Below are 26,482 nucleotides of genomic sequence, written 5' to 3'. Positions count from 1 at the left end.
ACAGGATCAGTTCTCTAAACTGCTTCACACTGTTTTCTCATGAGTTTCAATTCAGGCTAAACGCTGGGAGTGGATGTGTGACCGAGGAGGGTAGAACTACGCCAGTCCAACTGCAATGGAAATCTGTTTTAAGAGCTAAGATGGACTGTGAGCGCATCTAGTGTGGTCTGGATTGGGTTGCGTAGTTGTTCCTTCTGAAAAGGTGTGGAGTGCTCTCCAGGCTGGAGGGGGCTGAAGTCTCGGTTTCAGACCTTCACGGTGTGAATTTTGCGGTTAGTTGCAAAATGAGAACAACACAAAGAATCTTCTGTTTTGCTACCCTTTATATGCTATACAGTGGTTTGTGAAAATAAAATGCGAAGGAGTTGAGGGGTGTACTGTGGGGCACTGTGGTAGTGCCAGGTGTCTTAGGCGTACTCAGTGGGTCCTGCCTGCACATATAGTCTGGCTTACTTGGTGGTGCTTGTGGTTTGAAATAGGGAAAATGACATGAAAAATCAAAGCAGATACAGAATTGTAATGTCTAGTTAAATGTCATGAATAGTTTGGTTTTTTTAAAAGCAGATAGCTGGAGGGAACAAGTTTCACAAAGATTCTACAAAGCGAGCTCTGCATTTCCGAGTCATGTGGAGCTCAAATTAGTGATTATGGTAAAGTGTAGCTTTGTCTGTAAGATACAAAAGTGATTACAGCCCAATCAAATTTTAGTGAAAAGATCACAGAGCTAGACTGTAAGTAGGAAGGTGATCCAGTACGCATAAGTGTAAAACACCTGTAGTTCTCTTGTGATTAATCATTTTCTTTGCTTTTCAGGCGACGTGCTTTTTTGGAAAGCAAAAAAAAACCACCAAAGCAAAACAAAATCAGGGACTTAGGGGATAAAAGGAATCACGTATCTATCATTAAATAAAAAAGTAAAATTTGCCTGTGATGTTATTTTTTTAAGCATATAGAAAATAAAGGCACCCTATGTATAGCTGTCACAGTTACATGTATTTTCAACTTTAACTTTCAGTTAAATACTGTTGCTCATTAATCATCTTGCTGGACTTTGCTGCTGTCTTGTCCTTTAGGCTTAGTATGGACCCCTTTGCATGGGCTTGGGACTCTTTCTTTAGTGGTGTTTTCTGTCTGATGGCTTGCTTGGAGAAGTTGGTGTTAATGAGAGGAAAATATTTTTTTGGATAAGTAACAAAAAGCCAAAACAGCATAAGTTACTGTGTGCTAATAACATAAGGCTGGTATCACCCTTTAAAAGGCTTATTCTAATAATGAATCTGTGTCTTTTTTTGAATATTATTTTATAATTGGTAACACTCTACTTCACTCTTTCTAAATAAGCAGCCTCTCCATGCCAACAACTTAGATGCTTGCCAGCTGTTTGTAGTTCTGTCATAGGCACTAGGTCCATGGACACTTTAACTGCACTGTTGGGGACTTTTTTTTTTGAGGCTGCATGCAATAATCCACTATTTGTCAGGCAAAACTCTCATGCTTAATTCTGAAATCAGTACTTATACCCATAAGACTTTCTCTGTTTTTTAAACAAACAGTTAAAAATGAATCAGGAATGCTGGTGTTACTAACATTGACTTTGTTTTTAGTTGATTAATTTTTACCAAAAGTTTGTCACTCAAGAAGTGTAACTTCAATAACATAAATCCTGTGATGCCTTTTGTAGAACAGGGGAATTCTAAAACCATTTATTTAAAAAACCCAAACCAACCAACAACAAAACAAAGATAACAACATTGTAGTACTAAAAACGAAAGGATATGTTAATTTTGGATGAACTAATACTATGCCGTCCCTGTCAAGTTTTTTTGAATGCTGTTATTTTGTACTGGGGTTTTCTTGGCAACTAGGGACCCCTTGGAATATAAGATGTTATGTGACATCCCTACATGGTTACTATAGTTTTTCTGTGCAAGTTGAGTATGTTCCACAAGGAAGGGGGTGTAGCAGTTTAGGGCATGCATTTTGGGTACTTTTTTACTGTGAGTGGGTATTCTTATAAGCTAAGATCCCATGCTAGCTTTTCATCAATCATCTGCCTAGATGAGCTGAATGTTGAACATGAAGTAATCTATTGTTCTTCCATTTCCTCCACTCCATTTTTGATACTCAAGTATTATGGTCTGTGATCTAAAATTAGTAATGGAGAGGTTTAGTGAAGAAAGAAATCTGTAGAGAAAAAGAAGAATCCTTTGAAGAAATACTAATTTATGGTAACTGTTTTAACTCTCTGTTGTACTCCTCAATAAAGCCTATTTTTTTTCTTTTTTAGTTCACATGAGAGATCCTAATAATCAGCTTCACATAATTAAAAATTTGAAGATTGCTGTCAACAACATTATTACTCACCCACCTCAACCTGGTGCCATTCGAAAACTGTTGAATGACGTTGTGTCTGCCAGTCAGCCTGCTGAAGGACTAGTAGCTAATGTGATCACAGCTGGAGACTATGATCTCAACATTAGTGGTATGTAATGATATTGTGTTTTTCTGTAATTTAAACTGGAATTTACTGTAATGTTTCTAACCTTAACTTCAAGTTTGTGGCATATATTAAGGTTACTCTGAGAGTAGATCAGTTTTGAGTAATTGTTTCTACTGATTCAGATTTATCAAATAATTTTGGTTTAATACGATGCTAAAAGAGTGGCTGAACTTAATTATTAAGTTAATGTTTCTTAATGTTGTAGTTCTTCTGAACTTGTGATAAATCATCATATTATTTTAATGTAGAAAATACTTGTGATTTGACTGCGTTAATAGCTCATCAGAGAGGTTTTCTTGTTACAAAACTGACATACTAACTTGTTACACTTGTCTGAATAAATATCAGAACTTATTTATAATATTGGCCCTAATGTACAACTTTACATTGAAGTTAGTCCTCCTGGCTTCTTTTGTTTCTCTCTTTACTTATTGCTTAATGCATAGAATTCATAAAGTTGTCATAAAAAGTTTAAGGATAAAAGGGTTTTGAGGAAAGGTGTGTGATTCCTTGTCTTGGTTTTTTTTTTTTTGCCATGAAACTCGATGCTTCATATTTCACTGTCAAAATGGCTAGAATATTCTAAAAATGTTATTTTTCAGATCTCCAAGGGATAGGGCATTGTGAATAATGCTAAATGAGACCTGATCTTGAGAGCTGAGAAGATTAAACTCTTCCCAATTAAGACCCTAATCCATTAAAGCCTTTGAGTACATACTTAATTCAAAGCATGTGTGCATTGCCCTATTTAAACATAAGTAATTTATTGTACGTAAAGCTCAACATGCAGTGAGCAATTTGGCTCTGCTGTAGCAAAAGACTGATGAACACTCATGAGGATTAGTATCTGATGTTGTCATGGTATGTTGATTTTTTTTTTTTAACGTCGGCAATGATAAATTGCGTAATTCTACATCTTTGATACCTAATTTGCAAGCCACATCCTCAACTTGATGTGAAATATTGATAGTAAAAGTATCAATTTTTGGAAATTCTGATTTTTGAGAGATATTGGAAACTTGCACCGTTTTTCAGTTTCTGTGCCCCCGTTTATCTGTGAAATTGGTAAATTGCCATGTTTTTGTGGCATCTTTTTAGAGGGAAAGTCTGCTTCAATTCTAGGGATTGGAAGACGCTAAGAAAGCAGAATGGTTGCAATGAAGAGATGTTTCCATAACACTTCTAACTACCTTGACTTAGGAGTGAGGTGTTGGAAGAAAAATAGTGACTACATCAAGCCATGCTTTGTAGGTGTTGAAGCAAATAACTCTCACTTTGTCTTTTTTATTTGCTGCTGGAGCCTCAGATGTACAAATTATCATACTTGACTGTCTTCTGTCTCTCAGCGATTAGGTTCTTATTTCCATTCAGACTGGCTATATGCTTATTTGAGAGAACAAGAGATGCATCATCTGTTTAAGATAATACAGAAGGCCAAATCACGTAACAACTTTGTAGTTTTGTGGTACCCCTTTTTAGGGCTTTAGCACAAACTACTGACACAGTGTTCTTGATGATGAAACTTGGATCCCATTACACTGTAGGAGGACATGAGGAAGTCCCTAGCTTGTCAGGTAGAGTTCCTTTTCTACTTAGAAAACTATGAGTATTTATGAAGAAACTTTTTTTTTTTCCTACTTTGTTAGAGTATTTTACTGAAAACCCACAGAAGCAGTCATTACTGGCAAAAAACCATAATATTTTGGCATGGAAATGTGAAATACTCTAATCTGTTCTTTAATTTGCTCTTTTACTTTTGGTGAATTAGTTTTCTAGGATGCCAATATTAAAACATATTTCCTTAATCTTTACTGATGAGCAAGTGCAGTGTATTTTGAAGGAAGACATTATGAAGTTCATTTATGAATGTTTCTAGCACTGGGATCCACTGGGATCATGATCCTGCTCTCTTTTTAGAAAAGTTTTGTAACTGCTGTGATGAATTGGTTTAATTGTTTGTAATCCTTGTTTGTTACACTTTGTTATGCTTGTTATTTAATAGTCTCATAGTTCCATAATCTTCTTGTGCTGAGAGACCTGGTTGATTGCTGAAAGGGTGTTACGTTCAGCTGTGCCTGCTTCTCCCATGTACTCGTGCCTGTGGAAAGCAAGGAAAAGTGATCCCACTAAACACTTTAAATTTATTTTTTTTTTCTTCTCCCAAATAAGTTTTCAGCTGGATCACTTCCTTGGCTATGTTTGCTCAGGGCTGTGTGGTGCTGATGCTGGCATGCAGCAATACAGCAATATGATGGAGATGAGGGAGAATATTGGGGCAACCATTTTCAGCAGCTGACATCTTCAGTTACTTTAACTGTAGTACTACAGGCTGAGAAATCTCAGAAATTAGTGTCTTATAGTATCTTCCAACTAGAAAAATGGAAATAATATCTAAATATAACTGAATTCTCTACTATTTTATAGATTTCCATTTTTGTTCAAGCCCAGAATTTGGTCTGAACCAGAAATTAATATTGAATTCTATTAAACTAAACAGTCAATTGTTGAGGAGCCTGAAATGTTCATGATTAAGGTTACCTGGAATCAAATGTCTTCAGCCCCTGATGGGCCTGCATGGTATAGATTTTCTACTTTGTGCTACCAGAGCGTAAAAGCCAATAGTGTGTTTGGACCTCACCCTTTTTAGTATAATAATACCATGTTTTTTCTATCAGATCGCTCAGTTAAAGCTAGTGTTCCTTGGTACAGTAATTGGAAAGAGACACTGATGGAACTGAACACATCCACGTTTTATTCAGGTATTTTTTTGTGATTGGTGCCAATTTACCAAATTGCCCTTTATTCCTTTTCCGTGTGCCCCATCCACCTTTCCTTACCATCTGCTACAACTTGTTTAGCACCTTTCTTGGCGTAGATGTGTGTTCCTTCATTTTTTTCTCCCTGAATGAAAAATTGTTGGTGATGGTTGTTTAATTTTTCTTTTAGTCACATTTCTATTCCTGTTAATCCAAATCATTTGGTCTTTCCATGGAGTCAATAAATGCAGAGAGGTAGTGGGAAAGGACCTGATGCTGTAAAACCACTGTCCTGTTTGGGCCTAAGGAACTGTATACTGTCACTGTTCTGTATTTCAAATGTACATACTTTCTGCTTCTCTATAGAACTTGCTTCTCAGGGGGTAGCAGTGCTTTACAAATTGGAACTAAAATGCTGACTGTACTAAGAGCACGTATGCCTCTGCTATACTGATGTTCTTTCTGGAGTGTGAATCTCATAAAAAAAAAAAAAGCTTTGTAATACATTTTTGCCTAGTTTATAAGACTTTTTGCTACCAAAATGCATTAGTTATTGAGCTCTCAACTTACAGTGAAACTCTGTTTTGTGGTCTAGAAGAGCCAGCTTTTGATTTTTTTCAGTTTTAGATATTTGGTTAGTAATTTGTAGTAGCCTTTGGTTAGTAATAACTATCCTTTCAATAGCATCTGTTCAGATGCTGCTAAATGCCTTCCTTTCTCAATGTGCTAGAGTACTGGTATCCATGAAATTCATCTCGGTCAGTCAAGTAGCTAAAAAGTACAAAACGTCATGAAGTAGTAGACTTCTTATTCTTAAGCTGTAATGTATGAGTAGTATTACCATTTTTTTTTCTTAACAATTTCTGAACACATCAACAAGTTTGCTTAAACTTCACTCTGACTTGTATAGTATACTGGAAACATTACTGGAAAAATGCAAAACATACATACCTGTGTACTTAAATGACACATTGTTGCTACGCACTGCTATAATGTGTTATGAAATATTACATCTGTGAAAGCTTTTCAGGTATTGTTTTTGTTTTGAATATGGTGTGTGTTTATTATTTTAAGTATCTACTATAAATGATTACAGTCCTGTAAATGCCCTTGAATGGATACTGTTAACTTATGTCATGGTTGCGTAGAGGGAATCCAGTTGCCTTTGTAGCCACTTCCAAGGTTCTTAATAGACTGAATGAGAAAGGGGAAGGGAAAGAAAACCGAAATCCACCCTGCAAAACAAAGTAGTTCTTCCCTGTTTGTAGCTGTCTTAGATTTTTAAAAAACTTTTTTTTGCTGTGATTCAGCTGTAGAACAGAAATTGAAAAACTGAAATCAGACCTTGAAACTAAAATGCAGTTGAGATTTCTGTCTCTGGTTTGAACCTGAGTTACTATAAAGCTTTGTTATACTTGTGAAAAATATGCATATTGTTTTTAATAACAAGCTATGTGTTCCTTGATTTAAATAGTTGGTATATTTACACATGGGAATTAGTAAAGCCAAGAGGGTTTTATACCCTTGACGAGTGCTCAGAGAGCATTTGCTAGAAAGGATATAAACAAAAGCTAGAAGTTTGCCTCCTATTGATTTTTTTTTTGTGAGATGTGCTGACTGCTAGACTGAGTTCAGTTATGAAGTATGACTATATCTGACATCTGAGTGGATGAAGCTGGTGTGAGATGGCCTGACAAGGTAGGATTAAACAAAATATGTTAATGTAATGCACTAAAAGATAATTCCAACATAAAAATGAAACTCAGTTTCCTAAAGTCAGCTAAGAAATCAAGGTGGTGGATTTTTGGGGGTGGGGGCAGGTGGGTGCAGGGGAATTTTACAAAGCATTAGAAAATCTTATGTGAGTTAAATCAAGGAATGTATTTTCTTGAGGCCATATAAGGAAAATACCTTCAGGATTTCTTATTAATGCATTTTTTCTCTACTACTATTGTTTTCTAGTTTGCAGGTGAGTTTACACTGGATTCCAGCTAACTTCAATGTGAAATCAGGTTATTGGAAATGGACTGACTTTTTGCTCTGGGATCTTTTTTCCACTCAAGGGAAGGAGTTGCAGAATTGAGCTGGTGTAAAACAGGCTTCAAAGAAGAAATAATACTTCATTGCTAGACTGATAGGTGGAGTGGAAAGAAACAGATAAGACTTTTAAGTTCACATGTTCTTTGGATGTCCCAGATGTATTTGGTTTCCCTTGGTTTGTTACCCTTAGAAAAAGGAAATCCCTATTGTAAATGGGCATTTGAACGTGGAAGGTTAACATTATAAGGCATTAATGGCACAACTTGGATCTGAGCTTATAGCTTTTTGGATCTCAGCTTTGCCAGCTGACAGATGGACTGTTTATTTTATTGGGGCAGTGGAAGGAACTATTGTCAATCCGAGACACAACATTGGCAAAAGACTTTGGGCAAACTGGCGGGATGGGGTTTTGGTGATCCTTAGTTCCTCTACATGCTCAAATTAATTTTGCTTCTTGGTCAATTCTCACATCCCTAGCTGAGGCAAATTCAATGACAGTTAAGAGAATTTTGATTTGTTTTTTCTTTCCTAAGTGTGTGCGTGTGTGTATTTAAAGGGGTAAGGAGTGATTACTCTAACAAGGACTGAATACCTGTAAGCTTACAATCTTGAGGAAGTTGGTGCTTAAACTACTACTCTGTTTCACAGGATTTGATTCAAAATGTTACTGTTTCTCTCACTTGTGTGTATTTTAGATGCTTTCTCCTTAAACTGTTTCCCCCTTCTTTCCTCTGCCATGCAAACCCCGTCAGAGTTTGCAAGCTTTGCTTTTAGGTGTAGTCTTTCATGTTTCCTTTTCATAAATGAGTAAACAGAGTTTTGCTGAATATTCTAATTTGTCCTATCTTATTGTGTATTCCAGCTACTACTCCTTGGTTTGAGTCTTACAGAGAGTGCTTTCTTCAGTCCATGCCTGCATCAGATCATGAATTCTTAAACCACTATGTTGCATGTATCCTTTGAGTGTTACACACCACTCTAGTGGAGTCTGTTACAGCTGGCTGCAGAAACGTAATGTAGGAGACTTTGGAATTTTGCAATGACTGTTTTTGCTATTATGATTTGAAATAAATGTTTTCAATGTGTCTGACTATACATACTAGTATACTAGACTAGTTTTGTAAGGAGGTCAGGGTTTTCTTTGTGTGGTTTTGGTTTTTTCAAAACCACACTTTTTTGTGTCAAAGTGAGCTTTAATACCTGTAAACTACACTTCCTTATCCTAAAATGCTTTCAGGTGTAGCTCTTTAGGTATCTATTGACTGTCCTTTATGTACAACAGAGGCTTGTGTTTTTGTGATGCACCTGCTGCTTTTTATAACTTTTTGTGTCAGATGGAGCAGGGGGCGGGTGTTTTGGAAAATTGGTGAACTTTGAGCTATTTTGGACAAAAAGAAGTCTGGAAAGGTGCCTAAATGCTTTCACTTTTTTTTTTAAACTAAAACTTAGGGCTGATTTGCTTGTCTACAGGGAGAATAAAAATATGCACAGTTTCATGATGTAGCTGATGTTTAGCTTTACGATAATCATAATGCTGTAGGTTTCATAACACTTGCTCTCTTCCTAACTCTTTAGTGTACTTTATCATTTCAGTATGGTGGAACAGGTATGTTAGTAGCCAAATTTGTGCAGAATTAACTTGGCAAAATATTCATTCTGGGCTTAGACTTCTGAACTTTACTAACATTTGAAGTACAACTTGTTTTCTTGCTTCTCTGAATTAATGTCTTTGATTTGGTGAATAGATGTAGCAGAGCAGGATGTTCCTTATTAATGATTTTGTAGTTAAGTTGAGGTAAAAATCTGAACATTTTTATTCAGAAGATTTTTGCTGTGTTTATGAATACTGGCTGTTATTGTTGCTCAGGTGATACCATAAAGTCCCAGCTCTCCTTGGAAGTTGAAAACTGAAGTACTCTGGGGGTGAATTTCAGTTGTATGTTTCATATGTGAACAGTTGGTCTGTATCTAAAAACTTAGATGAAGTATTAGCTAATAATGTATCAGTTTAAACTTGGATTCAACCTCAGAATTGGAGCAAAATCCTGTTTCATCTTATGTTATAGATGTTTCTTAACTGACTGTTTAAATAGTGCTTTTTATTGAGACTAAGGCCAAATTCTAATTGTACGTACTTTTGTGCCTGTGTGTTTTACAGGTTTAAAGATTGTACTCATCTATTTTATTTTATACACTTCCTGTTTTATTGTATGATCAGTGGTTGTTCCTGGGTTCTTTTGGTAAATGTCCTTAACTTGAATTTAGGTATGCTTGTAGTTTCTTCTAGTGAACCAGAGCCTGTGGAGCAATTTCTGAAGCTGTCTCAAGAACAACATCGAATTCAGCATAGTAACGAATACTTATATCCCAAGTGGTTTATACCAAACACGCTCAAATACTATGTGTTACTGCATGATGTGAGCACAGGAGAGGAACAAAGGTGGGCCTTCTGCCTTCAGTGAACTTATGGATGAATTCTGACTGAAATGCTTGCATTTATAAATTGTGTTGAGATTAGACATGTAACAGGATCTGTTAACTAGTATGCTGGCTATTATCAAGGCAGATTTCGTCAAGTATTATTTTTAAATCTACTTTTTGCGTTCATTTAAAATGAAAACAATCAGTCCTAGCTTCTGGAGGTAGATGCTTTCTCTGCTAGCTCGCTGAACTAATTCTTAAAGATTCTCAGTTTCACCGCTTTAAAAATAGGAGAAATTTCCTTTTAATCCCTATGGATGATAGTCCAAAATAGCTTGTTGCAGTACACACTTAGAGTAGAATTGGTTTGATATCAAGGCAGGGTAAATGTTATTTTATTCTTTCAGAGCTGACTCCATTTATGAAGAGATGAAGCAGAGATACGGAACTCAGGGTTGCTATTTGCTGAAAATAAATTCTCGGGTGTCTAATAGAGGAACAGATGAACAGATACCAGATCCTTGGAGTCAGTACCTTCAGAAAAACACTATCCAGAACCAGGTATTATAGTATTCTAAAAACAATTTCGAAGGTGCATATGAAAGACCATCTTAGTTGTGTTAAATTTTTCCTTAGTATTACGTATGTATTTCTACAGAATGGGCTAATATGCAGTCAGGATACTTCTAACATAGCTATGATTTTTTGCGAGAGCATAAGATGAGTGCCCTCTCAGAGAATTGTCCTCTATGCTACTTAAATTAACAGTAAGGAGCACTGAAATACTAGACTGTCAGAAAGAGAGTGACAGGAGCACTGAAATAATAAACATGCTTTATGCACTGACAAGAGCAAGTAACCTCAGAAGCGTCCTATTAATAGTAACTTTCTACCTTCGCTTTGATTAATTTTCTTTACTCGTAAAATTTGTGTGTCTTCCCAGTCTTCTGTACTTCACTGAACAATGTGGGTGTGTTGTTTTGTGGGGGTATGTGTGGGTTTTTTTTCTGGTAACTTCTTGCAGTCCATTCTGGTTTGTCATCTGCTAAGATGGCAAATGATAGTGTGTCTTAGCTCGGAGTCTTGAATTCAGCTGGCCATAAATGTCTGTATTTTTGGCTTCAGGTCCAAAAATATTCCTTCTTGAATTTGCTTTTGACTGACCTGCAGTTTTAACTGCATCTGATTAGAAGGTTGGTTTGTGGAATCATAGTTCTTTACCAATTCTAGCTGGCACTGGGAAGTCAAAAAATCTTGTATTCTGTAAACTAAGAGGACCAGTAAGTAATATTCCACCATAAACTAGTTAGTTTGTTTTTGAAAGAAAAAACTTTTGTTTTTTCTGTCCCACGTTGACTGTCCAATGTAGATTTTTTTTTTTTTTTCTTGACCTCGTTCAGGAATCACTTTAGGGAGTGTATTTTCACTGCTGTAGGCAGTTGAAGTTGCTTGCTTTATTCGTCCATGAAGCTATTTGAAAAAGACAGAAGATACTTGCTTCATTTGTTGGTGAATATAACTTCCATATTTACAATATGACGGGTTCTTAAGGCATTACAAACTACTTAAGAAATGAATGTATACAAACAAACATGCTTTCTTAATAATTCAGTTAACTGTTATTAAAGTTATCAAGTACTGTTGACTGACTGTTGTGTGCGCTCCAGTATTCTTAAAATTCTGACTTTTTCCTTTTTTTTTTTTCCCCCCTCACAGGATTGCTATGATGATTGTCCTTATACTGTCATTTCAAACAAGAATACTGATCACTTGATATCAGATGGCTTAGACAGTGAAATTAAAGGTATTTTTATAACTTCTATCAAAATATTGAAGTGATAGCATTTATACAGCTGTCTCATGTCTTGGACAATAATCACTTAAGTGATTTGTTGGGGAATTCAAAGTAATAACTTTCTAAGTGCTCAAAATTGATATAACCTGGTGTCCACAAAGAAAAATGCTGTGATGCTGATGTACTGGATTGGAGGTAATTGGTAGATGGGTATTGATGTATTGGGCTCATCTTCTGTAAGATGAAGCACATTGTCTGCAAACTCTAACAATTAAAACATGTAAACCTATGTTACTTTTTATTATTTTCATCATAATAAAAGTTCCAGTTAGTGTGCTCTGATGTAGCTTGGAAGCTGAGGTGTGTGCAGTGGTTTGGGTTTGTTTGTTTTTTTTTTTTTGTTCTTGGTTTTTGGTTTTAAATCTGGAAATGACTGAGTGTAGTGACTCACTTTGTAAGTTGGCTGGAAGAACTTGCCTCCCAATTGAACTCGTGGATGGCAGAGGACAGTAAATGAAATTGAGTGCAAATTAATGCCTGGCCTTTTTTTTTTTTTTTTTTTTTTTAAATTTTTAAGGCAGCTATGTAGGATTCAGATGAGAATCATCATCAAATAGGGAAGAAGTGGAGGTACCCCACGCTGTCTGGCCTCGCTCAGTCCAGACCCTTCAGACCTGACTTGAAAGGCATGGGGAGACCTTGCGTATGTAGGGGAACCTGCAGTTGTCTACAAAAGCGGCTTTGTAGGGCATTACAGCCCAGATGTAGCCTGCAAGCTGCTGTTTGAATTTTGTATACCCTGGCTTACGTTTCATGAGTAAAATCCATTAAGAACTTGCTTTCACAGCTCAGTGCTAGCTAGGGCTAGATAAAGCAAGCTGATTTTCTTGTATAGAAAGGAGTTAATCAATAAGAGAGCTATTTAAATCTTAGGGTGAAATGTTGTCTTTGTCTAGTTTGGATAGCTAGATGCAGTAGTGGTCAGCAGCTCTTTTCACTGAACTAAGAGGACTTTGAAGGAGGTTATTTTACATCGTGATTGATTGGAGGGGCATGGAAAATCAGCTTGGTTTTTTTAACCTTAGAACAGAAGCAGAAAAGAGTGAACGGATCCAATGGAGCCGTTGTAGTAACTGCTGCATTTCCAACTTTTTGAGAACATTTGACTTTGGTTTTAATGTTTTCATAATTTTCCTGTGGTATTGTTGATACTTGGGGATTCTTTGCCATGTAGTTGAGAACCAAAAATTTACTTATTTAGCCATGTTGGAGTTCCTGAGATTCCCTGAGGTTTCTGAAGAATTTCAGGAGTGATGTAATACTCAAGTAGTGCTCTGCTGCTGTCTGCTTAGCATTGATCTGTAGTGCAGAATAATTGGTGAATAGCTTTGCTTAACAGAGTTCTAAGTAATGAAAGCTTTAAAGTAGGCTAGTAAAAATAGTGTTTTAAAACCAAAATGTTTAAGTAACTTTATACTTATTGGGGTTTTTGTTTCAATCTTTGAATAGATGGCCTATCAAATAATTTTAAGACTCACCCCCTTCAACTGGATCATCCCAGTGGCAGTCTGGATAGTACGGATTACATGAAGGCTACTGCATCATTGCAAGACTCGAAGAAATCAAATTCTGGCACGCCTCATGGTGCTTGTTTAACACTCACAGATCACGATCGAATTAGACAGTTCATACAGGAATTCACATTTAGGGGACTTTTGCCACATATAGAGAAGACAATTCGGCAACTTAATGATCAGGTCAGTTTACTTTTAAAAATACTTTGTGCCGTAATAAGGAAAAACTGTTGGGGTATAAATCCAGTTATCCAAAAATCTGTTTTAAAATTATTACTTCCTTACACATCTAATGATTCAATGATGTTATTGAAAACTGTAAGTAAATTGAAGAGAAATAACGGAAATCATCATCTTTTGCTCAATTTGTCTTTAAAAAAACCCCCAAAACAAACAACAACCAAAAAAACCAACTTGTTTCAACAGAGCTTCAGTGCAAGGTGGCTTCTTGGTGAAAGCCTGTCTGAACTGTTATCAGGGTTATCTGTCCTCACTCCTAAAATCTTAGTATTTTTATGCTTCTGGACGATTCTGGCACAAGGAACAAAATGTACCTTTTGTTTTTCTACATTAGAATGCACAGCAAAAGTTAAGAAATGTGTATTCATCAATAATTGTCTGCCAAAAAGCTACATTCTTCCACCGCTGCTTCTTGATAGGGGGAGAAATGCACGGACACCCTAAATCATGCAGTTCTGTTTTGATCTCAGTAGTCTTTGCAACTGAATATTCTTCTCTCAAACTTATTGGAAGTTATAGTTATTATCATGCCTATGTTAAGTCAAGGACATGCATTAAAGTTATTTCCATCACAGTAAGGTCCTTCCTGAGTGTTTCACTTTTATATGGTCTTAAACAGTTGGAGAGATGGATTGACATAGGTAATACAATCAAATTACAGTACTTAGCATTAGACTTGGACCCAAATATTAGTCTGTTATCCGAACTTTGTAATTTGATTGAATTGTCCATTCAGGTTATACTTTTAAGTATGGGGGGTTTTGATACGAAGTATCACATGCTGTAAGGAACACTTTCTCCCTGAATTGGCAGTTGGGAGTTTCTATATGCTGACCATGTTTATGCTTGAAAAGTTTTATGAAGCCACCTAAAAAAAAAAAAGTGCATACATAAAGCATAGAAAACAGCCTTACCATTGGGAATGTAGTATATGTTCCTAGTCGTGGTAAGAAAAGTTACATTTTCTTAAAAATTATCTTTAAAAAGAGACGTAGTTGGCCCTATATCTTGGAAATGATAATTCCATGTGGAAGTTTCCTCGTTAGTGGCAATCATCTATAAGAATAAAGTTGTGTAATGTTGCTTGCAGGCATGACTGTACCCTTGACACTTGAAATCGGTGTTTGCAGTATGGTGATGCTTTGGGTGGGTGATGAAGGGGAGAAAGTTCTGTCTTGAATTATGTACTTAATCTAGATTTTAGGCTGGACTGATACCAGAAATTGGATAATATGTTTAGATTTCAAATAGATACATCAAATGTTTTAGTTTTTAGTATTGAGATGTCTGCAGTTTGCAGCAACAATAGTGAAGTTTAGGTGTCTGACATAGAATAAATAAATTAATTGCAACTTCAGTGATTCATTCTAAAGGAGTGCGCTCTTGGTTATTTTATTGTTTTTGTTTATTTCTGTTTTATGAAAAAAAAACAAACCCAGAATTTGGAAAGCCTTAATGGAGCTTGAGGCTTTTATATTAGTTTAACTTTTATATAAGTGTATCTCTTGCAATGTAGTACTCTAATTTAGTGTCTCTTTGCAGTTAATATCCAGGAAAGGCTTGAGTCGATCACTGTTTTCTGCTACGAAAAAATGGTTTAGCGGCAGCAAGGTTCCAGAGAAGAGTATAAATGAACTGAAGAATACTTCTGGTTTGCTGTAAGTAATTTCAGTCCATACCGTTAGATATAAACCGAAAATAAACCTCGTTTTTTGGGGAGGGAAAGCCTGTGTTTATTTGGTGTTCTGCGAAGTGAAGTAAATCAGCAATATCGTAAGACTTTAATTGGAGAAATCATGAAAAGTACTATGCCTAAAACTGTACAATAACGCAGTAGCAGAACTTAAAGAAAAAGGGATAAAACAAACTATTACAGACCCGTCTGCCTGCTATATTTACAGTGTAACTTTCTAAGTTACAAATAATGTACATTTTTAAGAGTAATAATAATAAAAAGAAGCTATGGTCTGCTGTAAGGTGGGGTGGGTTTTTTTTTTAGATTTCTACAAGCTTTTTTTATTCTTACTTAAGCGAAACACCATTTACTGCAGTTGCTTGATTGACTATTAAGTCTATTGCTTTTGCAAAAGTGTTTGAGAGCTAAATTAAGCTCTAGATATTACCTAGCCAAAGTTAATGTCCCTGACACTTATGTATGGCTTTAAATTTGTGTGCTGTATGTCTTTGGATTCATAATCAGAATGTTGTTAATTTCAACTTCCTGTATTGAACTTGCAAGCATGGTTTGCCTCCTACAAAGTTTGACTAACAAGTGTCTGTGAAAATGTATTTGATCTTCACTTGAAGTGATTCTTATCTATTTGACTAATCAAAAGATAGACTGATGCTTGCAGAGGACAGGAACTTGCATAGTGTTTTAGTGGATTTTTTTCTTTCAAAAGAAATGGTGAGAAATAACAGCTACATCTAGATGAACAGTCAAAGTCCTCTTTTTTTTTTTTTTTCCTTCTCAAAGCTCTGTTTAGCTTTAATGGTTAATCTTCCTGAGCAGTTTCAGTGATAGCTGCATACTTTTTTTCAGTATTTCTTAGCTAAGAGAAATGCTTGCTTTCAATGTTAGTGGAGCAGTGAATTTCATTAATCAGAAAGTAGGGTGTGTAACCAAGTTACATGTGGTAGAAAGGAAGCAGCTTTACTTTTCTTAGCTGTTTTTTAGGTGAGGCTGAAGCAATGCAGTTTTTATTCCTACTCTGTGAATAGAAATTAAGATGAGATGGGAAGACTTTATAGAGCATGTCTTGCTCTATTTATTAAAATTATGACTTTGAATTTAAATATTTGTATTTATAGGTATCCACCAGAAGCACCAGAGCTTCAAATCCGGAAAATGGCAGACTTGTGCTTTTTGGTGCAACACTATGAACTTGCATATAGCTGTTACCATACAGCAAAGAAAGACTTCTTAAATGATCAGGCAATGCTTTATGCAGCTGGAGCACTGGTTGGTACTTCACATAACATAAACATTCTGTAAACTTTTCTTAATAATCTCTAATATTTGTCTGAAGGTAACAAAATTCAATCTCTTCCCTCCACCTCCAAATTTATAAGGGTCTTGCCAAATTTGCTGCATATCTTCAGGAAATGCTAATGTGTTCTCAAATCTATTGGCCGTTTTATGAACGGAGTACAGGTGTGAATAAAAGTTGAAGACTTAATTCTTAAAATGTGAAATATGAAAGGAGCAACCTCCAGCAAAATGGATCTTTAAACTTGTAGTCTGATAACTCAAACAGGTGTGAAATGATTTTATAATATCTCTTTTAGACTTCGGCAAAATACTTATTTGCCAGGAAGTCAAGACTATGTCACTATAAATATGGTATTGTACCTTCTTTTTGGTTAAGACTCTTCAGTGATACAGTTTGAGTCTGTCACTACTGAACTTCACTGTAAACACATACTCATTCATTGATTTCTCTTGAGAGTGAAGATATATGTGACTAAAATAATTTTCAATAAGATAAATGGGAGCACTGGGGGAAAATAAGCTTGTTTTAACAATTGTTAGAAACTGTCTTGTAGGCTTTAGTCTGATTAGCTTGATTAAATTTGAAACTTTACATTGTAGAGCTATGGAAGCATTCTTGTATACACTGTCCCATCTTGATGTAAAACCTTTACGTAAATGTCTATTTTTGCAGTACAGAGAGTTGCTCTGCATTTGGATAATCTGAAAAGTTATCTTAATTTCTTAATGAATGGTTTGTAGAGGTCTTAATTATGAATTTTTGCAACCTACAAGTCTTAGTCTTATTGCAGGAAAACTTTGCTATCCTATCTTCACCCCGTAAGTAAAGAAGTAAAATTTCAGAGTGCATGTTTTACAAGTGTTTCCTTGGAAGCTAAGAATGTAACTTCATTTAAGCAAAACTCAGAAAACAGTCCTCATCTTAAAATAGTGCTACTTTATCAGAAAGATTGTTCCTGCAATATGAAATTACCTCTTGGACTTGTAAGGCAGTACTGAATCAATGCTTCTGCATAGTGTTGAGGGTACCATCAACTGAAAACACTTCTGTGAGTGTGTATAACTCTTTTACTGCTGTCTAGTTAATTACAAGCAGAGCCATAAATAGGCTATTTTATTAAACCTTTTATCAGTTATAGTGGGTTGGATACACTTCTGTATGCAAGTAACTGATTATATGATGACCTTGAATGAGTAACGGAAACATGTTCCTCAGCACTTTGAGGCTTACAGTTTTTTTGAAAAAACTACAGTGACAGTACTGAATTTCACTTGTAGGAAATGGCAGCAGTATCAGCTTTTCTTCAGCCTGGAGCTCCTAGACCGTATCCTGCTCACTATATGGAAACAGCGATTCAGACCTATCGAGATATCTGCAAGTATGTTGTTTACTTTCATACTGATCCAATGAAGGTTGAAAGACCTGGTGGCTCAACTTTCTTCCCCTGCACAGTGATAGTGCCAGATGACTAAAAGATCACAGAATGATGGTAACTTTTTATAGAGTAAGATGTGTTAGTTTAGCTGGGATAACATTGGAAGGGGATCTGTGCTGTTCTGAACAGAGTGCTTATTGAACTTATGTATTGGATTTACTTGGAAGATTTTGGTAGTGGGGTGGCTTCTGGAGAACACAGCAGGAGCTGCCCCTCTGTCGGACAGAGACAGTTTTCACCCAGTTCCAAAGTGGTCTTGCTGCTGCCCAAGTCTCAGCCTGTCAGTGGTGCTGGTGATGCCTTTGTGACATACTTAAAAAAGGGTAAAAACAGCAGCAGCTGTGAGAGAGGAGTGAGAAATGAGAGAAACAGCCCTGCAGACACCAAGGTCAATGAGGAAGTAGGGGGAGGAGGTGCTTCCTTGCAGCTGGTGGACAAGACCATGGTGAAGCAGGCTGTCCCTGTGCAGTCCATGGAGGACCACAGTAGAACAGGGATCCACACTGCAGCTCGTGGAGGACCCAGTGCCGGAACAGGTGAATGTGCTCTGAAAGAAACTGCAGCCTGTGGAGAGTCTACACCAGAGCAGATTCCTGTCAGGAGCTGGGATGCATGGGGAACCCCCACTGGAACAGTCTGTTCCTGAAGGACTGTACCCCATGGAAAGGACCCGTCCTGGAGCAATTCTTGAAGAACTCTATCTGTGGGAGGGACACCGCACTGGAGCAGGGGAAGAACATGAGGAGGAAGGAGCATCAGAGATGAAATGTTAGGAACTAACTGCAACTACTTTTCTGTGTCCCTCTGCCCTGCTTGGCGGGAGGATGAGGTAGAAGAGTTGGGAGTGAAGTTGAGCCTGGGAAGAAGGAGGAGTTGAGGGAAGGTGTTCCAGTTTTGTTTTTAATTTATTGCTATCCTATTCTGTTATTGATTGGCAATAAATTAATTTAGTCTTCCCCAAACCAAGTCTGTTTTGCTTGTGACTGTAACTGGTGAGTGATCTCCCTGTCCTTATCTCAGCACATGAGCTTTTTAATGTAACTTTCTCCCCCAGTCTTGCTGAGGAGGGGATGTGATAGAGCAGTGTGGTCAACCCAGCACAGCTTGTTTCTGGCTATTGGACTTGTTTATCAGATCGCTTAGTTGGTTTGATCATTTTAGTTGGTATTCTTATAAATACAGTACTGTCCTCTAAAATGCTCTCTAGCTTTGACTTTTGAAAAGCTACTGTAATAGTAGGATAAGAAACTGTGTCAACCTGTATGTGGTTGTTTTGCAGGGGATGAACTTTCATATCTTTTAATTTAAGAAGGATAAACCATAGAACATCAGTCTGGTGTGATGTGGAGAAAATTTGTCAGTTTTGAGGTGAAAAGTTTTCCATGGTTTATTTTGATAAATATTTATTAACACATTTATGTTTTTTGCTTTAGGAACATGGTTCTGGCTGAACGTTGTGTGCTGCTTAGTGCTGAAATCTTAAAAAGTCAAAGCAAATATTCAGAAGCAGCTGCTCTTCTGATTCGTTTAACCAGTGAGGTAAAACACTTAGTAGCTTTTTCCACTCCTGCCCTTCCCCCTTTGTTTATTTACCCAAGCACTTCTAGGTTACATTCTAATTTTTGTTCTGTGATGTTTGCTAGCCCAAGGTAGCAAATGAGCTGCTGTAAAGCATGAAGCGAAGAAAACTCTGTTTACGCTTCAAGGGAAGAAACTAGTACTGTTACTCTTTTTCTTTCTAGTCAAATGATTTGCTTGACTTCTTTACATATCCAAATGTGCATTTGTTATCTTTGGATTTCTTTGACATCTGCTTAGCTCTTGTGTGGCATACTTTCAGTTTAAGAACTCACAGGTTAAAAGTATTAGCGTGGCTTGCCAGAGCCATAATGGGTACTATCCCACATATAATCAGAAGTGCTGTATAGTTTAAGTAACTAAGGCATTACTGGAGCTCAGCTGTTATGAATCATTAAAATCTTAACTGTGTAAGTGAAAGCTAGTCTGAACACTTCTGTAATATTAAATGGTGGAAATTAAGCATGGAATTAACTTCTAATAGCCCAGAAAGGGTATTGCTTGAAAAAGAGTGAAACAAATGTAATACCAAAAAGGTATAGTGTCTTCTATGTAGCTTGAGAGGAAAGTCTAACTGGCAGTTAGTTCTGTCTTTGTGGCCAGCTGCACCAGATGTGATGCTTCTGAGATTTTTTTTTTCCTGGGATAGATTAAGCATCGAATAAATTTGCTTAGTTCTGTAAGTTTCTCTATCAAGTGCCTTTGTAGCTTTATTCTTGCCCTTTCAACTTAAGCTTGCTACTAAAATTTATATGAACAGTGTAAGTTATTTAAGCAAGGAATTTAAGTAGTATTGGCTCTGCGCAATCATTTTACAACTTAAAATTATATGTATTATGCTTGTGGTGCCTTTTGGCAGTTGCAAGGAAAATCTTCACAGGATACTATATAGGTATCTCTGAGTGTATTTGTAGTCAAGAGACATACTTGGACCACACTGATAGCATGGAATTCAGTTGTGGTAAAATCAAGTAGATTCTGTTCTGATTGGTTGAATACAGCTGTGCCTTGGCATGAGAAGAGAAGGGCGTAATAATAAGAAATTGTACACTATTAAGAAATCATCCTGCTTCTTGTGATACAAATTCACTAAGTTCCACTGCTCCCTCTATTTTTCCTTCATCCTAGTAAAGCTCTTATTTTTTATTTCTAGCCTTAACTTCTGCAGGGGGAGGGAGAGGGAAAAGGTACTGCTTTAGAGCTAATGGTTAAGTGTTAGAAACAGTAGCATGAGTAACTGAAAAAGCAGAAAATATTTCTTTGGTCACAGAATCACAGAATGGCTTGGGTTGGAAGGGACCTTAAAGATCATCTAGTTCCAACCCCCCTGCCATGGGCAGGGACACCTCCCACTAGACCAGGCTGCTCAAAGCCCCATCCAGCCTGGCCTTGAACGCTTGTCACTTATACTGAAACAGGTTGATATGTAAATATCTTCACTGGGAAAAACTACCAGCGTGTTTGGTATTGAACACTATACATATAACAAAGTGAAAAATACTTTTAGCCTTTTTTCTTTTATCTGCACACATATACATAAATGTTTTTATATAAAAGAATCTTCAGCTTCACAGCACTGTTACAGCCTATTTTCCCTGTTAGCATTAAAAAAAGGCCACTGTTATCATCATGTTTGTATTCAACTTTGAGGTTAATTCTCCTTTTTGGTTTTAAATAGGATTCAGATCTTCGCAGCGCACTTCTGTTGGAGCAGGCAGCACACTGCTTCATAAACATGAGAAGTCCGATGGTTAGAAAATTTGCATTTCATATGATACTGGCTGGCCATAGGTTTAGTAAAGCAGGCCAGGTAAGTATTATCTTTCCACAGGGAAAATATGCTCAGTATTTGATACTTATTCTGAAAAACGTGTTAAATGTGTCATTAGTCTGGAAAAAGATGCCTGGCTTCTGACACTTTTGTATTAGTCAGAAGTATTCAGCTGTGTGATCTTCTGAAAATGACTTCTGTGTTGATCAGCATAGTCTTTTACTTCTGTTTTTGAAGTAATGCTGAAGATCACTGACTCGAAACTGAAGTGATGTGTGTTTGCATCTCTGGGTCTCAGTCTTATAGACAGTGAAATATAAGGCTTTTTGTTTGGGCAAAGGAGTGTTTTTGCTCTTGAGAGAAGAGTGAGTTGTAGGAGTTAAGATTTGTTAAACTTTTAATTTATTATAATAATAGCAAAATTTAGATATCTGTTTTTCCTGGTGCCTTAACCACGGGCTTTTTAGTGGAGGCACAGGTGTATGAACAGTTACTACAAGACGAACTAAAGCATCTCTTTATGGCTGCTTAGACTTAAGTAGCAATTAAACCAATAGAAATCAGATTGGTTTTACTTCCATTCACATTGCTGCGCAGGCAGCTCTAACTGGTAAACAAACTCAAAAGTTTGGACATAACTTGTGTGCTTTATTTCTGCCACAGTTTTGGGATAGACTCTCTAAAGATAGCTTGTGCTTGATTCCTGCTGAGGGTAGTCACTGGAGTCCAGTTATGGGGCTGTTCCTGAATACAGTCAATTTCAGTTTACTGATAAGCTGTGAACCTGTGGTAGAAACAGGTTTGTATTGCGAATTGGTAATACAGGAGAACCCAGGCATCAGAATTCAGTTTGAAACAAAGCCCTGTGGTCTTGGGGGATGTTTTCCATTCTACTTTAATCTTGTTTTTGCCCTGATAAGGACCACAGAAAGTATTGTACTCTTGACTTCTGTATTTAAAATCACATGTGTGAAGAATAGTAGGAATGTTCCCCCCCTCCTTGGCTTTCTTCATGTAGTAGTTTCCCTGTCTATTGTTATGACAATAGTACTGACAGGGAGCTGTTGATCACAGTTTTCTTATTTATTCTTTTATGTCTTACTCCTTTGCCTGGGAAAGCGCGTGCATTTTGTAAAGCTTTGACTTTGTCTTCATGTAACAGGTCTCTTGTTGTTTGTGTCTAATTCTTGTAGGGATTCTGGTTTCCAAGGGATACTTCTGCAGTGTTACAGTAAATGTAGGGTCCCCCCCTGCCATATCCTTAGAGACACCAAAATATTAAATGCTGCTGAAGGGAAGTCAGGCAGGCTGATCAGCTGCATACTGTAATACCATATTTTAAAGTGTCAGTAATATCTGCTGATGTTAAGGATTTACTGCTTGTACTCTGGTGTCATCACTATACCAATTTGAACATATCTTAGATTTTTCCCATTACAGCTGTAAATAAGGGAATGCTGTTACCTTTTTTTTAGAAGCTAAGACTTGCCAGTACAGTGAATGTCTTTGTAGATGTTCAATACCTAGACTTGTGACTGAATGCCCTGGTCCCAATGTAGCTACAGGAAAGGAACTGTGGAGCTGACTGGGAGCAGAGCATCTATCTCCCAATGGGTGATGTGATTGGTAATTTTGTCTTCTGTGTACCATAAGGCTGTGGTTTTGTTGGTTTGCTTTGCATGGATTTTGTCTGTAGCCTGGCTACTGAGCAACAATTGACTAGAAGTGTCACACTGGAAGTTCAGTTATGGAGTGAAATTAAATGTGTTAAATCTAGTTTATGTCCTGAGGCTTGGCGGTAGAGCTATGTAGACTTCAGCAGTCAGTCCTAAAGCAATGCAGAATGCTATTTTAGAAAGAGTCTTCTCTTGTGATTTAGCTTTTGTAACTTACTGCCTGTTACACTAGTCTTTGAAAAAAGTGAATTTAATCTGCAGGCTAGGCTCTGTACTGTAGGAACCAACACTTCTGTACTTAGATTAGTGTTGACCACGTGCTATGAGGTACAGATCTGCAAACATTACTCTTAGCATAGTGAGGGTGGTGGTAAAAACTTCAGTAGCTTTTTCTGACTTAATGTTCAATCTTCCTAATGTTAAAATTGCAATGAGTGGCTAATGGGATTATTTGAGAAATAATCTTTTTTTTTTCTTGCAGAAAAAACATGCCTTACGTTGCTACTGTCAAGCCATGCAGGTTTACAAAGGGAAAGGCTGGTCCCTTGCAGAAGACCACATTAATTTCACTATTGGTCGCCAGTCCTTTACACTTCGTCAGCTTGACAATGCTGTGTCTGCCTTCAGGCATATTTTGATCAACGATAGTAAACAACCTCCAGCTCAGCAAGGAGCTTTTTTAAGAGAATATCTTTATGTTTATAAGGTAAATGACTTTTCATTGTCTTTATTCCTTGAGTAATCAGTAAGTTTATTACCAGTAACTCTTTATGAAGTCATTAAATGATTTTTGTCATACCTGCTTTGTTCCAGGGTCGTTTTATCTAGTTAATGTGTTCATTTTTTACTTTAGGCTTCAAAAACCCAAATATTCTGCATCTAGTGTGTATTAAGTGTACTTCCACTAATGCATATTAGTGTGGTACTTTTTATGTGTTTTTATTACAGTAAAATGAATTCTTCCTTTTGAGGGTCATGGCCGAATTGCAGTTTGTGATAGTTGTTTCTTTCAGAAGAATTGGATCTGTTATGTTTTGATCAATTTATCAAAAGCCTCAAAAATCATTATAATAAATGTTTAATAAGACTGGCTAGCTCTGTCACCTTTTCTGGTACTATAAAGTACTCTCCATCCATGTTGTAGTGAATTTTATTAATTAGTATGGGTTTTTATAGATGAAGTGACTCATCAAGTTGGCTGTAAGTTTGTGAGTGATTCTGGATTGCAGTATACTATGTACATTATTGGGTGTTTAGTGCTGATATCACCTCACCACACAACTTGCAGCTGTATAGTTACTTACTGTCTTTTAAAGCTTGTAAACAGAATTTCTGTGGTCTTTACAAGTTATGGTAGACCTTACTTGAGGCTGGTGTTTGAGTCCAGAGCTTAGCTGTGGTAAGTCTTGTGTAATGGTGGTGGTGTAGTCAACATAGCTTATCGAATTCTGAGTTAGAGAGTCAAGCTTTGCATCAAATAAAGCTTGTAACAGCCATGCAGCCACAATACTGATTAGATCATTATTCTCCTTTTTCCATAAAGTTTTCATGAACTTTAAACTCTTACTGAAGGAAAAAAATACCACTTCAGTCTGTCAAACCAGAAGAAACTATCAAAACAGTTAATTGAAATGATTAATTCCATTTTAAAAATACCACCTGTTCAAACTTTGACTGCTTATAACTTGGCTTCCTTATCATTCAGTTATTGGTAATGTACAGCATGGACATTATGTATTTGTATAATGGCATGACACCGTTTTCCTCCTTTGCTCCAGAACGTAACCCAGCTATCACCTGATGGTCCCTTGCCACAGCTTCCTTTACCATATATTAACAGCTCAGCAACCCGTGTTTTCTTTGGGCATGATCGAAGACCAGCAGAAGGTTAGAAAACTTTATGTAAACAGCTTAAATTCCCTTTTTTATGGAAACAAAATATATGCAAGAGTTGGTGTCATTTAAAAAAAAATAATAAAATATCTATCATTATGTAAAATTAACGTGACAAGGTAACTTCTTAAATCAGATTTCAAAAGAAAAGCTTAAGCTTAGTACCTACTCGCTAGATGTCTTCAGACTTACAGTGTAAATATGAAATCTGCATTCATGGATGTGCCGACTTCCACTGTTTTTCATAGATGGAAAGCTTCAATGCAAGTCTGTAATGAACTTCATGAAAGGGGTTATTAATGTTCTAGCAAATGCTAGATGCTATTGCCAATGCTAGAAATTAGCTTTACAGTTAACTTTCTCTTGGATGAAATGTTTGAAACTCTGTGATTGCTGAATGTGAAGTAAGCTGAGTGGAAATTCTTAGGTAAACCAGGGCTCTACTGTGGGTCTGTATTCTGTCAAAAAGTAAAAATAATCTGTAAACTGAGTATACCATGTAGCATGCTAAAATCTTGGGTTTCCAAAATTTGCAAATAGAACTATACTCAAATTATCCTCACTATTGTCTTCCATGTGTATATTTGAAAATGTCTTGCAATTCTGTGACTTAAGTCAACTGTAACATAAAAATGACAGTGACTGAGAATTTAAGATATTTTAACAATACTTACCAAATTGCCAGTGCAGCCCTGTGTTGCAACTGTTACATGCCACTGTTTTCATCTTCTAAGATTGTCTTACTCATACTAGGTGAAAAGCAGGCAGCTACGCATGTAAGTCTGGATCAGGAGTATGACTCGGAATCATCACAACAGTGGAAGGAACTCGAGGAGCAGATTGTTTCTGTGATAAACAAAGGAATAATACCTTCAAACTTTCAACCAACACAGTTCTGTTTAAATCGCTACTCAGATAACTCCAGATTTCCACTTGCTGTGATAGAAGGTAAAGTTAAGATTTATACACTTCAGAAATAAAGTGAATTAGATAAATATGTACGGTATTTCCTGTGTTATTGTAGACTTAAACTAATGTTCTTGTACAAGTTGTTTGCACAAGAATGGTTTGAGTTAAGTGAACCTTCAGATTGTGGTGAGGGTAGCCTGTTGTCATTACTTTCTTGCACTTTTTTAATAGAACCAATAACTGTTGAAGTGTCCTTCCGAAACCCTCTGAAAGTTCCACTTCTTTTGACTGACCTTTCATTACTGTGGAAATTTCAACCTAAAGACTTCAATGCAAAGCATGATGGAGAAACAAAAGAGCTGGTAAGGAAAGGTTCATCCTCATCCAACCAAAATCATACAGCTACAGTTCTAGAGTATATATGAACTTAAGTCTTCAAAAATCTGTAATATGAAAACAGCTGGTTTAAGTGTAAATTTAAAAAAAAATGCAAAAAAAGAGTAGCTATTGAATTTCTTTATGCATTGTTTAGGTTTTCCTAGATCCATAGGGCACAAAGCAATCAAGTTAACAAACATACAGTAATGAGTATTGTAAAGCTTAATGCAAAGCAAAATACTTCCAACATTTCATTGTATGTGTAGTACATCTATTTTGAGTCACGCTAGCCTTGACCAGCAGAAATGACTTACAGTGTCAATAGGTATATTATCAAATACCTTTTTATTATTCGAGCTACTGTATGTAGTGAAAAAGACTGTCTGGTATGACATAGGAACATCGTGGTATCTTGATTAGAAGAAAAACAAAAATTTATTGTAATAAAAACTAATGTTTTGAATACTTTAGATACTACTGTTTAATTTAACACTTCAGCTAATATTGCCAAAACTTCCTTCTG

The 26,482-nt window shown here is 36.5% G+C and overlaps 1 protein-coding gene across 4 annotated transcripts in view; it reads left to right on the top strand.

The window, feature by feature from the left end:
• Positions 1-26,482, top strand: part of TRAPPC8 (trafficking protein particle complex subunit 8) — a 56,287-nt gene that overhangs the window by 4,627 nt on the left and 25,178 nt on the right. For 2 of the 4 annotated variants that reach the window (XM_063326777.1, XM_063326776.1), the window contains exons 2-17: positions 2,288-2,482; positions 5,176-5,259; positions 8,159-8,248; positions 9,562-9,736; positions 10,125-10,278; positions 11,434-11,521; positions 13,022-13,269; positions 14,869-14,984; positions 16,138-16,288; positions 17,597-17,697; positions 19,188-19,293; positions 21,011-21,142; positions 23,261-23,485; positions 24,558-24,666; positions 25,426-25,620; positions 25,813-25,943. In XM_063326777.1, coding sequence (XP_063182847.1) covers positions 2,288-2,482; positions 5,176-5,259; positions 8,159-8,248; positions 9,562-9,736; positions 10,125-10,278; positions 11,434-11,521; positions 13,022-13,269; positions 14,869-14,984; positions 16,138-16,288; positions 17,597-17,697; positions 19,188-19,293; positions 21,011-21,142; positions 23,261-23,485; positions 24,558-24,666; positions 25,426-25,620; positions 25,813-25,943 — 2,300 coding nt within the window. The remainder of the gene's footprint in view (positions 1-2,287; positions 2,483-5,175; positions 5,260-8,158; positions 8,249-9,561; positions 9,737-10,124; positions 10,279-11,433; positions 11,522-13,021; positions 13,270-14,868; positions 14,985-16,137; positions 16,289-17,596; positions 17,698-19,187; positions 19,294-21,010; positions 21,143-23,260; positions 23,486-24,557; positions 24,667-25,425; positions 25,621-25,812; positions 25,944-26,482) is intronic. The other 2 variants (XM_063326779.1, XM_063326778.1) reach the window with 1 other exon arrangement.

This window comes from Chroicocephalus ridibundus, chromosome 2, assembly GCF_963924245.1.
Source record: "Chroicocephalus ridibundus chromosome 2, bChrRid1.1, whole genome shotgun sequence".
NCBI classification, from domain to species: domain Eukaryota; kingdom Metazoa; phylum Chordata; class Aves; order Charadriiformes; family Laridae; genus Chroicocephalus; species Chroicocephalus ridibundus.
This window is presented reverse-complemented; position numbering and strand designations above follow the sequence as displayed.